Genomic DNA, 19,497 nt, shown 5'->3' on the forward strand with positions numbered 1-19,497 from the left:
AATGATAAGTTCACAAAGGTATATGTATCACATTGGAACAACCGAAATAAAATGTTCAAATGTACCTATGTTCTGTATTTTAATTTAAAAAACCTACCTGTTACCAACTGTTTGTCTAAAATTGAGAGCCATATGTTTGTGTCTATTTCAGCGCCATCTATCACAAAGCGAAAAAAGTGGTCCAACTAAAACATTCATATTTCTTTACATACTACACGAATATGTAAAAAAGAAGGTTCTTATTTAAAAAATCGCAGTTGATATCCGTTTGACCTATGGCAGTGCCATATAGTGGGCCAACCATAGCGCCATCTGGTTTCCCCCTTCAAGCTAGACAAGTTTTGTTCTTTGTAGTTTTTTCATTTGACACTTATTTCGTGAGATATTTGGTCCGGTCACGATCAATGGCCTACCCTGTACAAGTTGTCAGGTTTGGTACATTTTTTATTTTTCAGGTATTTAATGATTCTTTAAATTTCCTTTATAGTTGACTGTTCTTACTATGATCTGTTGTACTGTACTAAATACACTGGTTTATAGAAAATTCATGGCTTGATTTATGTAGCCTTGCAACTGTACTAAATACACTGGTTTATAGAAAATTCATGGCTTGATTTATGTAGCCTTGCAATCTGTTTGTAATGTCACTGTTAAAAAATGTTTGCTGAATATATCAGCAACTGTTTTTGTATCAAAAGTTGAACCTCATTTTTTAACACATTATTATTTGGTTGATTTCTTGTCTGTGTGCAGTTCAAATTTTGCAGATAATTTTAAATTAATTTCCTGATGAGCTAGAGACTTGATATTTGAAATATATCTCAGAACTGGATGACAGTGCAATATCAACTCGTTTTCTTGCCTGTCTGATCCACTTAGTTCCTACAGGGGTGAGATGGGGGATGAAAAGGATTGCAGGACTGGCTTGCTGTGTGGGTAGTATTGGAATGCATTCCAGACATTTTCTGTGTGTTAGGCTTTTGCTCTTGGATCACTCGCTTGAACATTGTTATTCTGTTGTGCCATCTCCATTGTCCATTTTCCTCCTGTTCCCACTTGGCTAAATGCTGTTGACAGCCTCTGGCCAGTTAGTCTGTCTCTGCTGGTTCTTTAAGTTGTTCCCAATCCTTGGCAATTTCTGGTCACAATATAATAATAATATTAATAGTGCATTAGTGACCATTTTTATGTCTGTGGTTGAGGAGAAGGCACCTCATGCAAGCTTCATTTAGAGAAGGAGAAGCAAGAACAACAAGGGAATCTTCAGCAGGAACCAGAAGCAAATAAATCCCCAAGATTAGCCAAATGGTGTAGGTGAGCTAAAGGAAGTTTCTTGACTTCCTAGTGATGCACTTAGTCATGCTCAAATAAGACCAACTGAGACTACTGAAGCACCTATATCTCAGCTGGAATGAGGTATATTGAGACACTCTGAATTACAAGCTAGACAGACAAGTCAGGGATGTGAACAAAACTATGAAGTCAATATGAGGTGTATGCTCAACGGGAAGCTGTTGAGGCAGATTTTCACTCTACCATAAACAGGTTTTGTGACAAGATCTTTGCTATATGCCAGAAAAAATGTTGCCCTAATCAGGTAGTGAAATAATGTCTGTCTGCACCAAAGACATACTTAACACTGAAACTTGCCACTATAATTTATTTGCTTGTTTGCCATTGAAGGAATAAACACTTGAAGAGCTCAAAGATGCGCATTAGAGTATCTAGCTACCAGGTGATATTCCTGATGAAATCGCAGTACTAACTGAACCAGGATGGCATTTGTTTCAACATTCCATTCCATACATCAAAGCAGTCAAATTTTCAGCCAGATATACTAAATACAGTTTCAAAGGAAATGCAATATTCTCAAACTCTTCCATAAACAAATAGGCAATAATAGGTGATAATGGGCTTCCCATCACAACTCAGCCTGTGTGATCATAGCACTGGTCATTGAGTAAAAAGTAAGTGGAAGTCAACATGTGTCACAATAGGTTTGTTAATTCATCACGAACCTAACCGCGGTTAACCATAATGAATGAGAGGGACAAGAGTGGCAGGAGAAACCACATCGAAACAAGTGACAAAAAAAGGTGACACGACATTTGCCATCTTCTGAATGCTCTGTGTCAGTGAATTGAAGACACCCCCCCATCAATTGGGGCTATTGATGTCGACATTGCTAACGAAGGCTTGTACTGATTTGGATTTGGGTAGAATAATTCACACATATCCTATTCGAGCACAAGTTGATGCACATAACAAAGCTGTCTTTGAACAATATCAAGGGCAAGGAGTGTGAACTTCAGAAATGCGTGATCAGGATGTGCTAGTGAATACAACAAGAAATACTGACAATGTATGCTTGGACAACATTGTATTAGGTGTTATAAGCAAGCCCGGATGATTACAAAAGAAGTTAAAAATTTTCAGTGGAATGAGAGTTAAGCTTTGCTCAAATATTAACATGAAATAAGGAGTTGTGAATGGTGCGATGATTACTGCCACCGAAACTGTTTGGTCTTTATCCTATCGTGATCAGATGTATGACACCAACATTCCATCTGTTCGTATCTACATTGGCAGAGATGGAATTGATTTAATCAGTCCACAATCAATACAGTTTTAGGCACTCCGAAACTTAAGGATGTGTAGTGAACCAAGCTGTTTTAAACCTTTCTAAAGGCCAGGAATATGTTGCATTAAGTTGTGTCAGCACATTGGATGGATTACGAATAGAGCGACAGCTATGGAAAGGATATATTGCTGCTCACCGTAAAGATGACACCTTGAGTTGCAAATCGGCACAACAAAAAGACTATTACACATTAAGCTTTTGGCCAAAGCCTTCATCAGAATCCACACAAGCAAGAATATTTCACACACATATGACCACTATCTCTGACTGCTCAGGCCAGTCTGGCCAGAGCAGCCAGAGATAGCAATCGTGTGTGTGAGATGTGCTTGCTTGTGTGATTGTGTGCGTTTTTTTTCTTTTCCGGTGAAGGCTTTGGCCAAAACCTTAATGTGTAATATTCTTTTTGTTGTGCCAGTCTGCAACTCAACGTGTCATTTTAGTGGTGAGTAGCGGTATGTCCTTTCCATAATTGTTGATATTCAAACCTGAACTTTCCATTATGAATAGAGCAGCTAGATTGTTCAAGAATAAAGATTACAATGTTACTAACATTTGTTTTATTTAAAAAGCTTTCAGAGATTTCACAATAAAAAAAGTGGAGGTATTACACCCTGGTACTGTGAATAAAAAAGGAGCATCAACATTGTCTGGGTGTAAAAGTCACTGTCTTGTTGTGAAAAGTACAGCATTTGTTGTGGAAAAATTTTGCCCATTTGTTTTCAGTAAGAAATCACATTTACTTTAATCTTTCATTTTTGTTTTAAGTATCTCTGCAACTCATCTGTTGCAGTAAGAGTATCTTACACATATGCCGACAAAGCAAACTTCTTTACTTTTGCTGGTACTGGAGATTTGTGGAATCTGATGAAGAGTTGCCTTTTTGTGGCTCATACATGCCTCTTTCACTGTAATTCTTTGACATGATTGAAAAAATTCCAAAACTTTTTAATATATCGTTTTACAAATCCATGTCAGTGTGAGCCCTACTCTAAAGGTGCAAGTTTATTGAAAAAACACCAAATGTTCTGATATTGAAGGTATTTGAAGTATTTCATTGAATTTAAGTGCTCTGCCCAAGTCACTCACTTTTGATCAGGTGATTTGATAAAGTATTTCCATATATTCAGGTATTCTTTAGGCAAGGGAACATTGAATCTGATCTGACGTTGTGTATCCTCGATTCTGTGACAAGCCTCGGTTCTGATTGAGAGTTGGCAGTTCCCTTTGGAATCGACCAGTGGGGAGCTATTAAAATAGCAGTGCACTGACTGACTGACTGACTGTCTGTCTGTCTGTCTGTCTGTCTTACCTGTGCCATGATTTCATGTCTCTTACCTGAGATATCATGTTCTATGACAAAATGGTGGCCAGAGAAAAGTTGCTACATCATGGCACCTCTGGATAATTAACTTCACCTCCAAGTGCAAATTGAGGTGTTTCCATAAAAGTCCTATTTCAGAGGCTTCTTTGTTCTGAGGCACCTGACTAAGTTGCTGTAATAATGTAATTTTTCATGGCAGCAGAGGGTTCAGTATAGGTGATCCCTCCAGTTCTAATATTTTAAAAGGCTCATTGTAAATTAAACACTAATCTATAAGATTTATAGTACTAGAATAATATATAAACCATGAGAAGAGAAATTAGTTCATTCATCAGTGTGATATCACTTACTCCAATTCAAGCTATTTCTCCTACAGCTGTTTGCACTAAATTGTATTTTGGCTTTCAGCTGATACTAACAATTTTAGCTGTGTGTTCCAGTGAGTATCTTCGAACTGTTTTAGTGATCAAGGGCAATGAGAAGGCTACTTTTCTTTTTGCCGCAGTCAAAAGAGCATTAACTGGTAGACATACATAAAAAGCATTTCATAGCACTATATTTAGCATATGACAGGGACAGTTCAATTGTGAATAATCACACAATGCAGCGACAATGTTGCCATGTTGATCAGTCATAAAAGGCATATCTTTCAAAGCAGTCTTGTGGATACAGAGACAGAAATGGTCTCAACAATTCTCTTAAAGTGTTATTGCCTGGTTTTGCTTCATCTGTAAACTGGGTTCTAAACAAAAATGGAGAGTGATTAAAATTCTTCTGGGTATTATGCCGCGTCATTGCTAATAAACTAACAACAATAATAAACTAAAACCAAGGTTTCAGCCGAATAGCTACGGCCTTCCTCAGGGCATGACTGGTTTTGGATGGGGATAGGTGCTTCTATTTATTACAGACTATCGATGTCTGACGTCACTGTTGTAAAACTTTTAATTGGCCCTATAATATGATTGGCTAGTCATAACATAAGGGAAGATCGAAGGAAAGAAGCTATTCGTGGATGTCCATGTCATCAACGATTGGTAGCTGTCCGCCAATCAGCGTTCGGCTTTTGGTCGGCAAGTTTTCCTCCTGGTGTGCGTGGAAGTGGACTGACAGTTGCTCTACAGCTGTTTGTGCAGATACATCCGTGTCCCGTGTAGCTTCTGCCCCGCAACCGCTCATGGCCCGTTGGACCGGGATAGCCAGCAGCCAGGATGCCGGGAGTTTGTAGCCATCTTCTCTGTTGATGTTGTTAGGCTGCTTAATAATTTCGATCACCTCCCGTATTTTGCATTCTCGCATCCATGATTCTTTCGCCAGTACTCGGGCTTCCTGGAACCTGATAGGTTGTCCACAGTCACAGTGGTGTTCCGCTGTTGCCTATTTATTATGTTGTTGTAATCGTACATAGCATTCGTGTTCTGCTACTCGTAAGCTGACGGGTCACCCTGTTTCTCCTATGTAGGCAGCTCTGCACTCACACCGTAGTTTGTAAACACCTGCAGTGTTAAGATTGTTGACTACATCCTTCGTGGAACCTATCATTTTGTGGATTCTGTGACTGCTTCAAAAAATTGGTTTGAAACCTTGTCGGCGGAGGACGTTGCCTAGTCGTTCACTGACGCCTTTTACATATGGTAAGTGTACCAGTGGAAGCTTCTCTTCCTTGCCTTCTTCTCGTGTTCTGCTCCCTTTGGTTTTAGCTACCTTTCTTATGATGTTGTCATCAGAGCCATTGGCAAAAAACGTGTGTTGTAGCTCCTTTAATTCTTCTTTGATGTTATTTTTGTTGCTTATCCGGTAGTATGCAGAACTGAATACTTTTGAGCTGGATGGTGGTGGCTCTCCGCGTGCAGGTACAGATAAGTGTGCGTTGGTTTCCGGTACACTTTGTGTCCCAGTTTACCTTCGGCAGCTCTGTATACTTCCACATCTAGAAATGGCAAGGTACTATTGTTTTCAGTCTCATGTGTGAACTTTATATTTTTGGGTAGGCTATTTAAGTGCTGGAGGAAGTTTCCCAATTCCGCTTCACCGTGAGACCAGATAACGAATGTTTTGTCCACAGATCTGACAGTAAAGACAACAAAATGACAGTACATGTGATGTTGTATCCTGTCTACTCGTCAATTGTGGTGTGCCTAGGAAACCTACCTTCTCGGATCACTAGACAACAATTCAAGCAAATCGTATTAATGATTTTATTTACAGAAAATAAATGACAATATTTAACTTTGAGAAATTTACAGTGATGTGTCGCAAGCAAAGGTCAACATGCAACACAAGCAGTCTCTTCGGTATATACAGTTCATAATATGAGAAGTAATACAGTTCCTAAGCCGCTGCTGTGGAACTCTGCAACTGGCTAGTCTTCAAACTGGGTCGTGGCCAAGCGACACAGCGCTTGTATCCTCTTCATGTCATGGGCACTGCTGTTGGTTTGTCGTCCTAGAGAAGGGTCGGTCCACATGCAGTTGGCTGATGTCTTCTTCACAGCCCTCTCTGCTCTAATGTTCCCTACCACTGTGCCAGCACTTGACTTTGTCGGAACATGTTAGATAATGGTTTCTTCTTGTGCTACATGTCTGCATATCTGTAGTTGCTGTGTATTCACCTCTAGTTATAAGCAGTTACTTAAGACATAATTATACCTATTAGGCTTTTAGCACCTTCTTCCATGTGCTGCGACAATTTGAGAGATGAGGTGTAGTAGCATTTGCAGATACTTTACCATAAGTGTCAACTAATGTCTGAACAAGATCCAAAAAACCTTTCCTCCTATGATGCCATGTGCACACAGTCACACAGTTATCATAAATTATCTCCAGAGCAACCTTAGGAAGGCGTTTCTTGTTCAAACAAGACTCTTGTGTATTAGACATGCATAGGCAGCCACACGTTACTATGAGCATTAATTTCAGTACACAGTAAACAAAATTAACTTTCTACTCACTGCCGTCCACTATAGGGTTAAATACCATCCAAACTGAACTTTTAAGATCAGTTTCAGGCTGTGTGCTTCTATATTCACTACTGATTAATTTTTCTTTCACTTCCCTTTTCTTAGTATGCTTACCTTCCTTTCCAAACCGTATTTAGGTTGCGTATTAATTGTCTGCGATAAGAAAAAATGGAAAAGCCATGACACTCCATTAAGCACTGCTCACCTCGGTGCTCATAGACGGTAGCTTACAACGGTGGTCAGTGCCACCACGAACCCCTAGGCTGCAGCACACCAGTGCTTGTGCATAGCACTGCCCAGCCCATGCAGTGACGTCATGGGCTCCCTCAGTGCATCCGTGGTCTGTGCGCAACTCTGCTGAACCCGTAGCACATTGGTGCTTACAGCATTGCTCAGCCCATGTGATGACATCACTGGCTTGCTTCATCAGAGACTGTGGTAATCTATTGCAGCTGCAGCCAGCAGGTCAGGCCTCTGATCATGATTGTGATACAGACTATTTCACTGATACCTGATGACTGTATTTTGATATTACTATGTAGAATGGAAGAGAGACTTTTTTAACCAGGCAGATATTGTCTTTGGGAGCCACAACAGTGATAAATTTTATCAAAATAAGAATTTTAATTCTGCATGTTGGCAGACACACTAACAAAGACTGCCAGATAAGTTGTACAGCCTGCATACAAAATTTCAAGAAATGTTTTTAAAACCATTGACAATCATTGAATACTGGTGTTGTTTATAATGAATGTTGTTTTTCCAGATTAAAGGACAAAATCCAGGCTATGGAGCCACGTGTACTGCACTTATTCTTTCAGCAGTAACTATTATTAAAGAACATGACAAAATGCCTTTCAGGTAAGTTTTTTTACTCTTGAAGGTTTCAAAACATTACATTCTCTTTGTAAATAATGACATGTTTGTTTTTTTTCTGAGCAAAAGTGACTTTTTTCAGTTTTGGATTCTGTTTCTGATAAAATGTGATAAAAATTATGGATAACAATTATAGGTCAGATTGTTTTTTTAAAGAAAAGATAACAACCATTATAAATAGAAACAAAATTTCACATTTTAATAGCTCAAAAATTCTAAGTCCAGTTTTTTTATTTGTGTGTTCTGTGATCGTAATTGCAATATCTTCCTGTGATGTGAAAGAAGTCAGTTTTACAATGTGGCAACTTTCTGGCTACGTTCTAGCTGTGGATCTATTTTTACTCTCCATCTTGCATGTGTATGATCACTTGCTGCTCAGAAGTGATTTAGGAGCCACTCTGTAGCAATTCTGGGCGTATGGGTGTCGCATTGTCCTGCTGGAATTTCCCAAGTTCATGGGAATACACAATGGACATGAATGGATGCAGGTGATCAGGCAGGATGCTTATTTATGTGTCACCTGTCAATCGTACCTATCAGGCGTCTCATATCACTTAAACTGCACACACCCCATACCATTATAGACCCTCCATAAGCTTGAACACTCCCCTGCGGACATGCAGGGCCCATGGACTCGTGAGGTTGTCTCCATATCCGTACATGGCCATCCACTCGATACAGGTTGAAATGAGACTCGTCCGACCAGGCAACATGTTTCCAGTCATCAACAGTCCAATATCGATGTTGACGGGCCAAGGCGATGTGATCCATTTTTGATCACAGCATGGGATTTTATCCAGGGTATAGTTACTATAACCTGATTTTTCATGCGTACAAACTGAGTAGCCGATTTGGATAGACTTGTATAGGTTGGGTTCTCATTATGTAAAAGTGCACACTTGAGGCTGTGTTGTAGTATATTTCCTTACGCCCAGTTCCATTAGCACTCCTTGTACATTCTTACACAAAACAAATTTGTTTTCTTATGTGAAGAATGGCAAAAAATTTATCTTTTTCTCTGTTATGATAGATTGTGATTTTTCACACTCAGTAACAATCATTGTTTCTCAATCAGCCCAGAAGCTAATAATTTAACTTCTTTGAGAGACTTGTATTTTGAATGAGATAGTTAAATTTGTCTTGATTGAAACTGGGTGAAGTTGATGACGGTCAGTCAAAATCACTGTCACTTTTGCTTGGCTATAGTTTGGTCCTTAGCAGCTTATTCATCTTCCTCTTCAGATAACTCTGGGAGAAAGGTAAATATGGGAACAGGTATCTTCTCTCAATATTGAATAGGGCTTTAGCATAGTCTAGGTTGGAATATTCAGTTAATGTGCTTATTTCTATTGATGAATTCACTGAAATAAGAACATCCTTGTGGTTTATTTGTCCTCGCCATACCATTGGCAATCTAAATTTCATGCATTTCCATTCGCCACTTGACCACTGTCGCAAATGTTCTTTGCAATGTGTTGCGCTCAAAATGGGGAGCCCAAGCCATGTCTTGATCCCAGTTTTAATTTGTAATAGGTGGAATATACTCTTCATACAAAGTTAGTTACATGTTTCCTTTGCTGAGGAAGTGTATACTCACCTCAAATGAGAGAGAGAGAGCGAGAGAGAGAGAGAGAGAGAGAGAGAGAGAGAGAGAGAGATATGTCATTATGTACAAGAGAGTTGAACTATCCACTAAGTCCTTACTGGAGTTGTTGTTGTCAACAATATTTTGAAAAAGATAGATTGCTACTCATCATGTAGTAGAGACCTTCAGCTGCAGACATACACAATGAAAAAGACTGTGAAAAGGAAAGTTGCTACTCACCATATAGCGGAGATGCGGAGTCACATATAGGCCCAAGAAAAGGCTGTCATAAATATAGCTTTCGACCAGGAAGGCCTTCATCAAAATCACACACACACACACACACACACACACACACACACACACACACACACACACACACACACGACTGTTTCTCGGACAACTGAGGCCACACTGCAAGCAGCACCAGTGCATGATGGGAATGGCAACTGGGTGGGGTAAGGAGGAGGCTGGGGCAGGGAGGGGGGAGGGATAGTGAGGTAGGGGTGGCAGACAGTGATGTGCTGTTGGGAGAGAGCAGGTACGAGGTGGAAAGAGAATTGGGCCGCTAGGCACAGTCGGGGAGTCAGATAGATGGCAACAGAGAAGGGGGGAAGGGGGTGGGGATAGTGGAAAAGGAGAGAAGTAAAAAGACTCAGTGCAATGGAGGAATTATGGCTGTGTAGTGCTGAAGTTGGAACAGAGAAGAGGCGGGATGGGAGAGGACAATGACTAATGAAGTTTGAGGTCAGGAGCGTTACAGGAAAGTTTGTACCTGGTCAATTCAGAAAAGCTGGTGTTGGTAGGAAGGATCCGTATGGCACAGGCTGTGAAGCAGTCATTGAAAGGAAGGATGTCATGTTTGTCAGTGTGCTCAGCAACAGGGTGGTCCACTTGTTTCTTGGCTACAATTTGTCAATGGCCATTCTTGTGGACAGTCAGCTTGTTGGTTGTCATGTCCACATAGAATGCAGCAAGGTAGTTGCAGCTTGCCTTGTAGATCACATGACTGGTTTCACCGTAGCCCTGCCTTTGATGGGATAGATGATGTTTGTGATAGGACTGGAGTAGGTGGTAGTGGGAGGAACCGTGGGACAGGTCTTGGATCCAGGTCTACCACAGGGATATGAGCCATGAGGCAAGGGGTTGGGAGCAGGAGTTGTGTAGAGACTAATGATATTGTGTAGGTTTGGTAGACGGCAGAATACCATTGTAGGGGACGGAGGGGTGGCTTGGAAGGGTAGTGGGCAAAACATTTCTCATTTCAGGGCACAACAAGAGGTAGTTGAAACACTGGTGGAGAATGTAATAGTTGCTCCAGTCCTGGGTGGTAGTGAGTTACGAGGGGAATGCTCCTCTTTGGCCTCATGGTGGGACTTTGTGAGATGGTGGGAGACTGGAAAGATAAGGCGATTTGTTTTTGTACAAGGTTGGGAGGATAGTTACGGTTGTGGTGTTTCACTATTTGCCACCTGCAGTTTGATTGTGGTAGCAATAACTGTTTCAGCTACAGCTGCAGTTTTGTACTGAACATCTTTATATACTCCTTGACAACATGCAATATTGAGGTTACTTTGGCATAACAACAATAGCTTTATCATTTTAAGAAAAACCTTGATTTAAATAATTCGTAAAATGTTTGTTATTTGTATAGGTCTAAAGCAACTCAGTGTGTAGTGTCTGTTACAATAATCATTATATTCCACATTTTAAGTTGTGTGCTCGAACAGATCTGTATCGTTCATGATACTATGGAGCTAATAACATTAGAGGAGATTAAACTGTTCACAGTAGCTTGCGTAACAAAACACATTTGCACAGACAGCAAGCTGTGTGTTGTTGAAAAACATTATTTCAGTCAAAATGTATAATGGAAACTGACTGATAACACAATAAATGCAATTATGGTAGAGGGTGTGTGCCATTCTGTTCATTCGTTAATGCTTCTGTTAACAACTTGAGAACACCTGCTACACTAAACATTTTATTATTGTCGCTCTCAATGCTTTATCTTCTTCCAAATCTTTCAGTGTTATTGAATAGCAGTGAATGGGGGAAGCCAGACAATGATCTGACTACACTTTTGCCAAGTCATCAACAGTGTACCAAGGAAACTGTGGCTTGTTTTGTTTCACAAGTTCCAAGAGCTCTGTCTCCTCCATATCATCCTTAACATGCAAATTGTGGTACATTAACCCAAATGGTGACATATTAACCAATCAAGTGTCACCTTATTTTTTGTTGTTGTTGTTGTTGTTGGTGGTGGTGGTGGTGGTGGTGGTGAATCTTAATAACTGAATGAAATGGGGCATTATCCACAATAGATACAGGTGGCATGTTTGTTTTCCATTAATTGTCCCTTGAACCAATTAAAAAAGCTCTAGTAATTCAGCTCTTTGAATGAGTTGCTTGATTTCTTTGATTTGTAAACAAGAAGACACTTTGGTAAAGATCCAGATGTAGTTCTAGTGTGTGGTAATGTTTGCACTTTGCTATTCCTTAGGTTTTCCCGGCAATCTATTGACGTGTTTAGCTCAACATGTTTGCACCTTGTTTCCCGAAACAAAGTACCTCAGTTAATATTGTACCCACCTAAATTATATATATATATATAAAAAAACAAAGATGATGTGACTTACCAAACGAAAGCGCTGGCACGTCGATAGACACACACACATACACAAAAAATTCTAGCTTTTGCAACCAATGGTTGCTTCGTCAGGAAAGAGGGAAGGAGACGGAAAGACGAAAGGATGTGGGTTTTAAGGGAGCGGGTAAGGAGACATTCCAATCCCGGGAGCGGAAAGACTTACCTTAGGGGGAAAAAAGGACAGGTATACACTCGCACACACACATACACAGACACAAGCAGACATTTGTAAAGGCAAAGAGTTTGGGCAGAGATGTCAGTCGGGGCGGATGTACAGAGGCAAAGATGAAGTTGAAAGACAGGTGAGGTATGAGCGGCGGCAAATTGAAATTAGAAATTAGCGGAGATTGAGGCCTGGCGGATAGCGAGAAGAAAGGATATGCTGAAGGGCAAGTTCCCATCTCCGGAGTTCTGACAGGTTGGTGTTAGTGGGAAGTATCCAGATAACCCGGACAGTGTAACACTGTGCCAAGATGTGCTGGCCGTGCACCAAGGCATGTTTAGCCACAGGGTGATCCTCATTACCAACAAACACTGTCTGCCTGTGTCCATTCATGCGAATGGACAGTTTGTTGCTGGTCATTCCCACATAGAACGCTTCACAGTGTAGGCAGGTCAGTTGGTAAATCACGTGGGTGCTTTCACACGTGGCTCTGCCTTTGATCGTGTACACCTTCCGGGTTACAGGACTGGAATAGGTGGTGGTGGGAGGGTGCATGGGACAGGTTTTACACCGGGGGCGGTTACAGGGGTAGGAGCCAGAGGGTAGGGAAGGTGGTTTGGGGATTTCATAGGGATGAACTAAGAGGTTGCGAAGGTTAGGTGGACGGCGGAAAGACACTCTTGGTGGAGTGGGGAGGATTTCATGAAGGATGGATCTCATTTCAGGGCAGGATTTGAGGAAGTCGTATCCCTGCTGCAGAGCCACATTCAGAATCTGATCCAGTCCCGGAAAGTATCCTGTCACAAGTGGGGCACTTTTGGGGTTCTTCTGTGGAAGGTTCCGGGTTTGAGGAGATGAGGATGTGGCTCTGGTTATTTGCTTCTGTACCAGGTCGGGAGGGTAGTTACGGGATGCAAAAGCTGTTTTCAGGTTGTTGGTGTAATGGTTCAAGGATTCCGGACTGGAGCAGATTCGTTTGCCACGAAGACCTAGGCTGTAGGGAAGGGACCGTTTGATGTGGAATGGGTGGCAGCTGTCATAATGGAGGTACTGTTGCTTGTTGGTGGGTTTGATGTGGACGGACGTGTGAAGCTGGCCATTGGACAGGTGGAGGTCAACGTCAAGGAAAGTGGCATGGGATTTGGAGTAGGACCAGGTGAATCTGATGGAACCAAAGGAGTTAAGGTTGGAGAGGAAATTCTGGAGTTCTTCTTCACTGTGAGTCCAGATCACGAAAATGTCATCAATAAATCTGTACCAAACTTCGGGTTGGCAGGCCTGGGTAACCAGGAAGGCTTCCTCTAAGCGAGCCATGAATAGGTTGGCATACGAGGGGGCCATCCTGGTACCCATGGCTGTTCCCTTTAATTGTTGGTATGTCTGGCCTTCAAAAGTGAAGAAGTTGTGGGTCAGGATGAAGCTGGCTAAGGTAATGAGGAAAGAGGTTTTAGGTAGGGCGGCAGGTGATCGGCGTGAAAGGAAGTGCTCCATCGCAGCGAGGCCCTGGACATGCGGAATATTTGTGTATAAGGAAGTGGCATCAATGGTTACAAGGATGGTTTCCGCGGGTAACAGACTGGGTAGGGATTCCAGGCGTTTGAGAAAGTGGTTGGTGTCTTTGATGAAGGATGGGAGACTGCATGTAATGGGTTGAAGGTGTTGATCTACGTAGGCAGAGATGCGTTCGGTGGGGGCTTGGTAACCAGCTACAATGGGACGGCCGGGATGATTGGGTTTGTGAATTTTGGGAAGAAGGTAGAAGGTAGGGGTGCGGGGTGTTGGTGGGGTCAGGAGGTTGATGGAGTCGGGTGAAAGGTTTTGTAGGGGGCCTAAGGTTCTGAGGATTCCTTGAAGCTCCGCCTGGACATCAGGAATGGGATTGCCTTGGCAAACTTTGTAAGTAGTGTTGTCTGAAAGCTGACGCAGTCCCTCAGCCACATACTCCCGACGATCAAGTACCACAGTTGTGGAACCCTTGTCCGCCGGAAGAATGACGATGGATCGGTCAGCCTTCAGATCACGGATAGCCTGGGCTTCAGCAGTGGTGATGTTGGGAGTAGGATTAAGGTTTTTTAAGAAGGATTGAGAGGCAAGGCTGGAAGTCAGAAATTCCTGGAAGGTTAGGAGAGGGTGATTTTGAGGAAGAGGAGGTGGGTCCCGCTGTGACGGAGGACGGAATTGTTCCAGGTATGGTTCAATTTGGATAGTGTCTTGGGGAGTTGGATCATTAGGAGTAGGATTAGGATCATTTTTCTTCGTGGCAAAGTGATATTTCCAGCAGAGAGTACGGGTGTAGGACAGTAAATCTTTGACGAGGGCTGTTTGGTTAAATCTGGGAGTGGGGCTGAAGGTGAGGCCTTTGGATAGGACAGAGGTTTCGGATTGGGAGAGAGGTTTGGAGGAAAGGTTAACTACTGAATTGGGGTGTTGTGGTTCCAGATTGCGTTGATTGGAATTTTGAGGTTTTGGAGGGAGTGGAGCTGGAAGTGGGAGATTGAGCAGATGGGAGAGACTGGGTTTGTGTGCAATGAGAGGAGGTTGAGGTTTGCTGGAAAGGTTGTGAAGGGTGAGTGAGTTGCCTTTCCGGAGGTGGGAAACCAGGAGATTGGATAGTTTTTTAAGGTGGAGGGTGGCATGCTGTTCTAATTTGCGGTTGGCCTGTAGGAGGATGCTCTGAACAACAGGTGTGGATGTGGGAGAGGAAAGATTGAGGATTTTTATAAAGGATAGGAGTTGATGGGCGTGTTGATTGGCTGAGTGGATGTGTAGGTGAAGGATTAGTTGGGTGAGGGCAATGGATTGTTTGGTTTGGAACTGGTATAGGGACTGATGGAAAGAAGGGTTGCAGCCAGAGATGGGAACTTTAAGTGTGAGGCCTTTGGGGGTGATGCCAAATGTCAGACAAGCCTGAGAAAATAAAATATGGGAGTGTAATCTGGCTAGGGCGAAGGCATGTTTGCGGAGGGAATGTAAATAAAACTTAATGGGGTCGTTGTGAAGGTGTTGTGAGGGTGACATGGTACTAGAAGGTGGAAAGTGGAACACGAGGCTGAAATGAAAATGAAAATAAATATGAAAAAATATATGGGGAGAGATAAAGGTAAAATTAGAAAGCAAATGGAGATCTGGTGTGAAGAAAGGCGAAAAAGGGTTGGTTAGGGCTGGGCTATGTTGATCCTGTGGTGAACTTGTGTAGGTAGATAATGATGTGCATAAAGGTTAGGTGGTTGTGTTGCCGCCAAAACACGTTAAAGGGTGGAGAAATTCGGGAAAATTTCGAAAAAACTACGTGAGGATGTATTAAAAGGAGTGGTTTGGTGGTGGCAGATTATGGAAATGAAGCTAACAATTGTTTGATGAAGAAATAATGACGTTAAAACCTGTGGGAAGCGGCTAAAAATGATCGGTGATGTGAGAAAAACGGAAATGGAAATAAAGCAAAAGTTATTAAAACTGCCGAAAGGGTTGTGTAATAGCTAAAAGGAACTGTTTGTGGACTGGAAACGTTGGATTTTATAGCAGCAAAGCGGAAAATTTTTTTTTTTTTTTTTTTTTTTTTTTTTTTTTTTTTTTTTTTTTTGTTATGGTTTCGAAGTGATTTACGTATTATTACGTATTATTGAGTGTATATCGACGGGATAAAATTGGGATAAAATTGTATACTGGATTACGGTAAAAAAGGAGAAGGTGAATAGAAAGTGAAACTGCTGGCAAAAACAGAAGGAGGAAATAAGACGACAGAAAAGACTTCGAAATGTAACAGTGACAATAACAATAACGATAACAATAACAAACGTGATTGTTGGCTTCAAATTAATGATATGAATATAATAGAGGGAAATATTCCACGTGGGAAAAATATATCTAAAAAGAAAGATGATGAAACTTACCAAACAAAAGCGCTGGCAGGTCGATAGACACACAAACAAACACAAACATACACACAAAATTCTAGCTTTCGCAACCAATGGTTGCCTCGTCAGGAAAGAGGGAAGGAGAAGGAAAGACAAAAGGATATGGGTTTTGAGGGAGAGGGTAAGGAGTCATTCCAATCCCGGGAGCGGAAAGACTTACCTTAGGGGGAAAAAAGGACAGGTATGTGAGTGTGTGCGAGTGTATACCTGTCCTTTTTTCCCCCTAAGGTAAGTCTTTCCGCTCCCGGGATTGGAATGACTCCTTACCCTCTCCCTCAAAACCCATATCCTTTTGTCTTTCCTTCTCCTTCCCTCTTTCCTGACGAGGCAACCATTGGTTGCGAAAGCTAGAATTTTGTGTGTATGTTTGTGTTTGTTTGTGTGTCTATCGACCTGCCAGCGCTTTTGTTTGGTAAGTTTCATCATCTTTCTTTTTAGATATATTTTTCCCACGTGGAATATTTCCCTCTATTATATATATATATATATATATATATATATATATATATATAGACACAAGCAGACATATATATATTATATATATTAGAATGATTGTCATTAATCTGTTTTTCATCTAACAAAAGAATGTCATCAGTGGATACTTTTATGATGTCTCAAAAATTGAGGGCTCCTTGCAGTGATGCCACTTCATTACAGAACAGTTCTGTGACTGTTATTTTCTTTGCCTCTGAAACAAAGGTATTGCACAACTGCTAATAAAGAAGTCTTCCTGGCATTTAATAATCTGACCCCACGAACAGTAACATACAATTGTTTTAGAGGTGAATGTTCAGTTTTTTCATAATAACCGTGTATGAGATGACAAACTGCGTGTTTCTGAAATATGTCAGAATTCATAACTCATTGTTATGTCTTCCACATTACTGAGTGTCCACATCTTAGATGAGCTTGCCTTATCTTGTTCTGCACTCTTTCTCCTTTGCTAACCATCAATAGGCTGTTTTTGTGTACCTTCAAGGCATCTATATTTCACTACACTATCATTGTTCGGGGCACTACAGTCATTCCATTGCCTTTCTCTTTTGAAAGATTCCCACAAGGAGGACACACACTCTTGCACCTGACCATACAAAATATGAACAGATTGCTGAACTTTCCATTTGGCAACCAGAAAAAAATTCACATTGAAAATGGGTCATTACAGTTATTTTATTGACTGCAAATGAAGTCAGCTTCTGACTTGCAATGGGCACCTAAGGTGACAGAGGAAGGCAGCATGACAACAGTGTGCAAAAAGATGGAATTGAGAGCATTCACTGATTGGTTGTTTCTTTGGTGACTGCCCTGTAAACAAGTTGCCATCAGTTCACTTGTGTGTGTGTGTGTGTGTGTGTGTGTGTGTGTGTGTGTGTGTGTGTGTGTTTTATGCATTTGCCACAAAATCTAAATTTCCCACTATGAAGGAATTAGTTTGACCACTATTGCATACACAATTAGCTCCACATCCTCCTTCAGTGCTAAGGCTCCATAACTGCCATTAATCACCTGGCAGCAGCTCCATGTACATTTTTAACTCTACATGTTATGTGATTTTAAACGAGGGCTGCTACTACATTTAGACCCATCTGAAACATAGCCTTGGTGCAAATATGTGGATGCTCTACATTTTTAACTCTACATGTTATGTGATTTTAAACGAGGGCTGCTACTACATTTAGACCCATCTGAAACATAGCCTTGGTGCAAATATGTGGATGCTCTAGTATTTTTCCTGAATGTGTTTTCAAGATATGTTTGCCAAACAATTTATTGTGTTTGAACCGGTCTGCACACTATCGTGAGGGGTCTAAAGCAGATCATTCATTCATCCTGCCAAACTCGACCATTCAAGCTATACAGTACATATACATAACAAATTAACCAGTCCAGACTGTCCATGGCAACCTACTGCGCCTACAAAAGCCAGGGAATGGTGTATGATTATGCTGGGTACCAGGTAATTCATAGTAACAAGTTATCAGATGTAACAGTGAAGCAAACAGATACTGAAAATTTCTTTGGTCCAGGATGCTGTCTTCTTTTCAGAATTATCTCACTGTTGAAGTGCTGAGCAGTGCATCAGTAGGAAGAAACATGACTTGAATTAAAGTATAAGAAGTTGATAAAATAAGCTACAGAGCTGTTGATTGATGTGAGATAATCCAACAGCACATGCAATCTTATTTTAGTAGATGAGTAGAAGATACTAATGTCATAAAACTAGTAAGGCTTTGTAAACAGTCAGGCCTCCTTGGTAAATTATTAGAGAGTAACTCTAGAGTGTTGTCACATAGGCTGGCTCGTATAAATTTTTTTTGAGTGATCAGCCAGCCAGCAGTACATTTCTGATATTTACTCTGTCTCCTCTCCTTGTCAATGTTTTTAATAGTTGTAGCAAAATGACCATATTTGCACTTTGTGGTGTAGATGAAAGTGAGTAGTAATTTTTGACAAAGAATATATTTTATGCTTTTATACTTCCGTAAAATAAATTTTTTACATCTTTTAACCAAATATATCAGACTATTTTAACATGGGTGTTAATAATGGGCACATGCAACGCACTTGTTTTTTCTTATAAATCAGACACTATTACTCATATAGTTGTTACAGACCTAAAATGTTTAATTTATTCTTATTATCTGGTTTTGCATTTCAGTGGTGGTGTGTTTACTCCAGGTGCTGCATTTGCAAAGACTTCATTAATAGAAGAACTGAATAAACATGGCCTCACATTTGAAATAACTTCAACAGAAGAGAAGTGAGGTTCACTTTATATATGCATCTACTTCTTTGGAATTTGTATGCATTTATCAATTTTTTACTATCTTGTCATCAAGAGAGGGTGCAGAAGTTTAACATTTTGTCTAAGGAAGCTGAGAGCTATTTTATTCACATAGATAATTCTTATATTTTGTACTGCTTGTAGTTGAGCTCTATTAATAAATATATCTCTGATAAATAGTCAATATTTTATTCTCCTAGTTAAGTGCTCTAAGCAGTTGGTCTCTTGTGGTTTCATCACGTGGTAAACAAATGTCTTGGTTGCCACCTCCATCCCCCCTTTTCAACTATGAAGAGCCCCAGAAACCAAATCAATGGACTCTGAGCAATCTCCTCAGCAGCACAGTTTAAACATGTGTCTCCAGCTATTTACAGACTTTTTTTTTTCGTGTGCCTCACAATAAAATGTGACCATATGGCAAAATATAGTGATGTGAATTGTCCTGTTTCCTTTCACAACTGTTACGTTTTTGTGCATGGAGTGCTAGTATCCAGTGTATAATTTATTTGTTATTGTGACTAAAGTGCTGCAAATCTCTGGATGCTAATTTACTAAAGTTATGTCTTTCTCTGTGCTGATAAGTTGGTTCAGTTACCTATTGAA

General features: G+C 40.8%; 1 protein-coding gene across 2 annotated transcripts in view; it reads left to right on the forward strand.

Annotated features, from left to right (window-relative positions):
• Positions 1-19,073, forward strand: part of LOC124796251 (saccharopine dehydrogenase-like oxidoreductase) — a 77,638-nt gene extending 58,565 nt beyond the window's left edge. For both annotated transcript variants that reach the window (XM_047260352.1, XM_047260353.1), the window contains exons 9-10: positions 7,688-7,782; positions 18,769-19,073. In XM_047260352.1, coding sequence (XP_047116308.1) covers positions 7,688-7,782; positions 18,769-18,874 — 201 coding nt within the window. In that variant the 3' untranslated portion in view covers positions 18,875-19,073. The remainder of the gene's footprint in view (positions 1-7,687; positions 7,783-18,768) is intronic.
• The last annotated feature ends 424 nt before the right edge of the window (positions 19,074-19,497 follow it).

Source organism: Schistocerca piceifrons, chromosome 4 (genome assembly GCF_021461385.2).
Source record: "Schistocerca piceifrons isolate TAMUIC-IGC-003096 chromosome 4, iqSchPice1.1, whole genome shotgun sequence".
Classification (NCBI taxonomy): Eukaryota; Metazoa; Arthropoda; class Insecta; order Orthoptera; family Acrididae; genus Schistocerca; species Schistocerca piceifrons.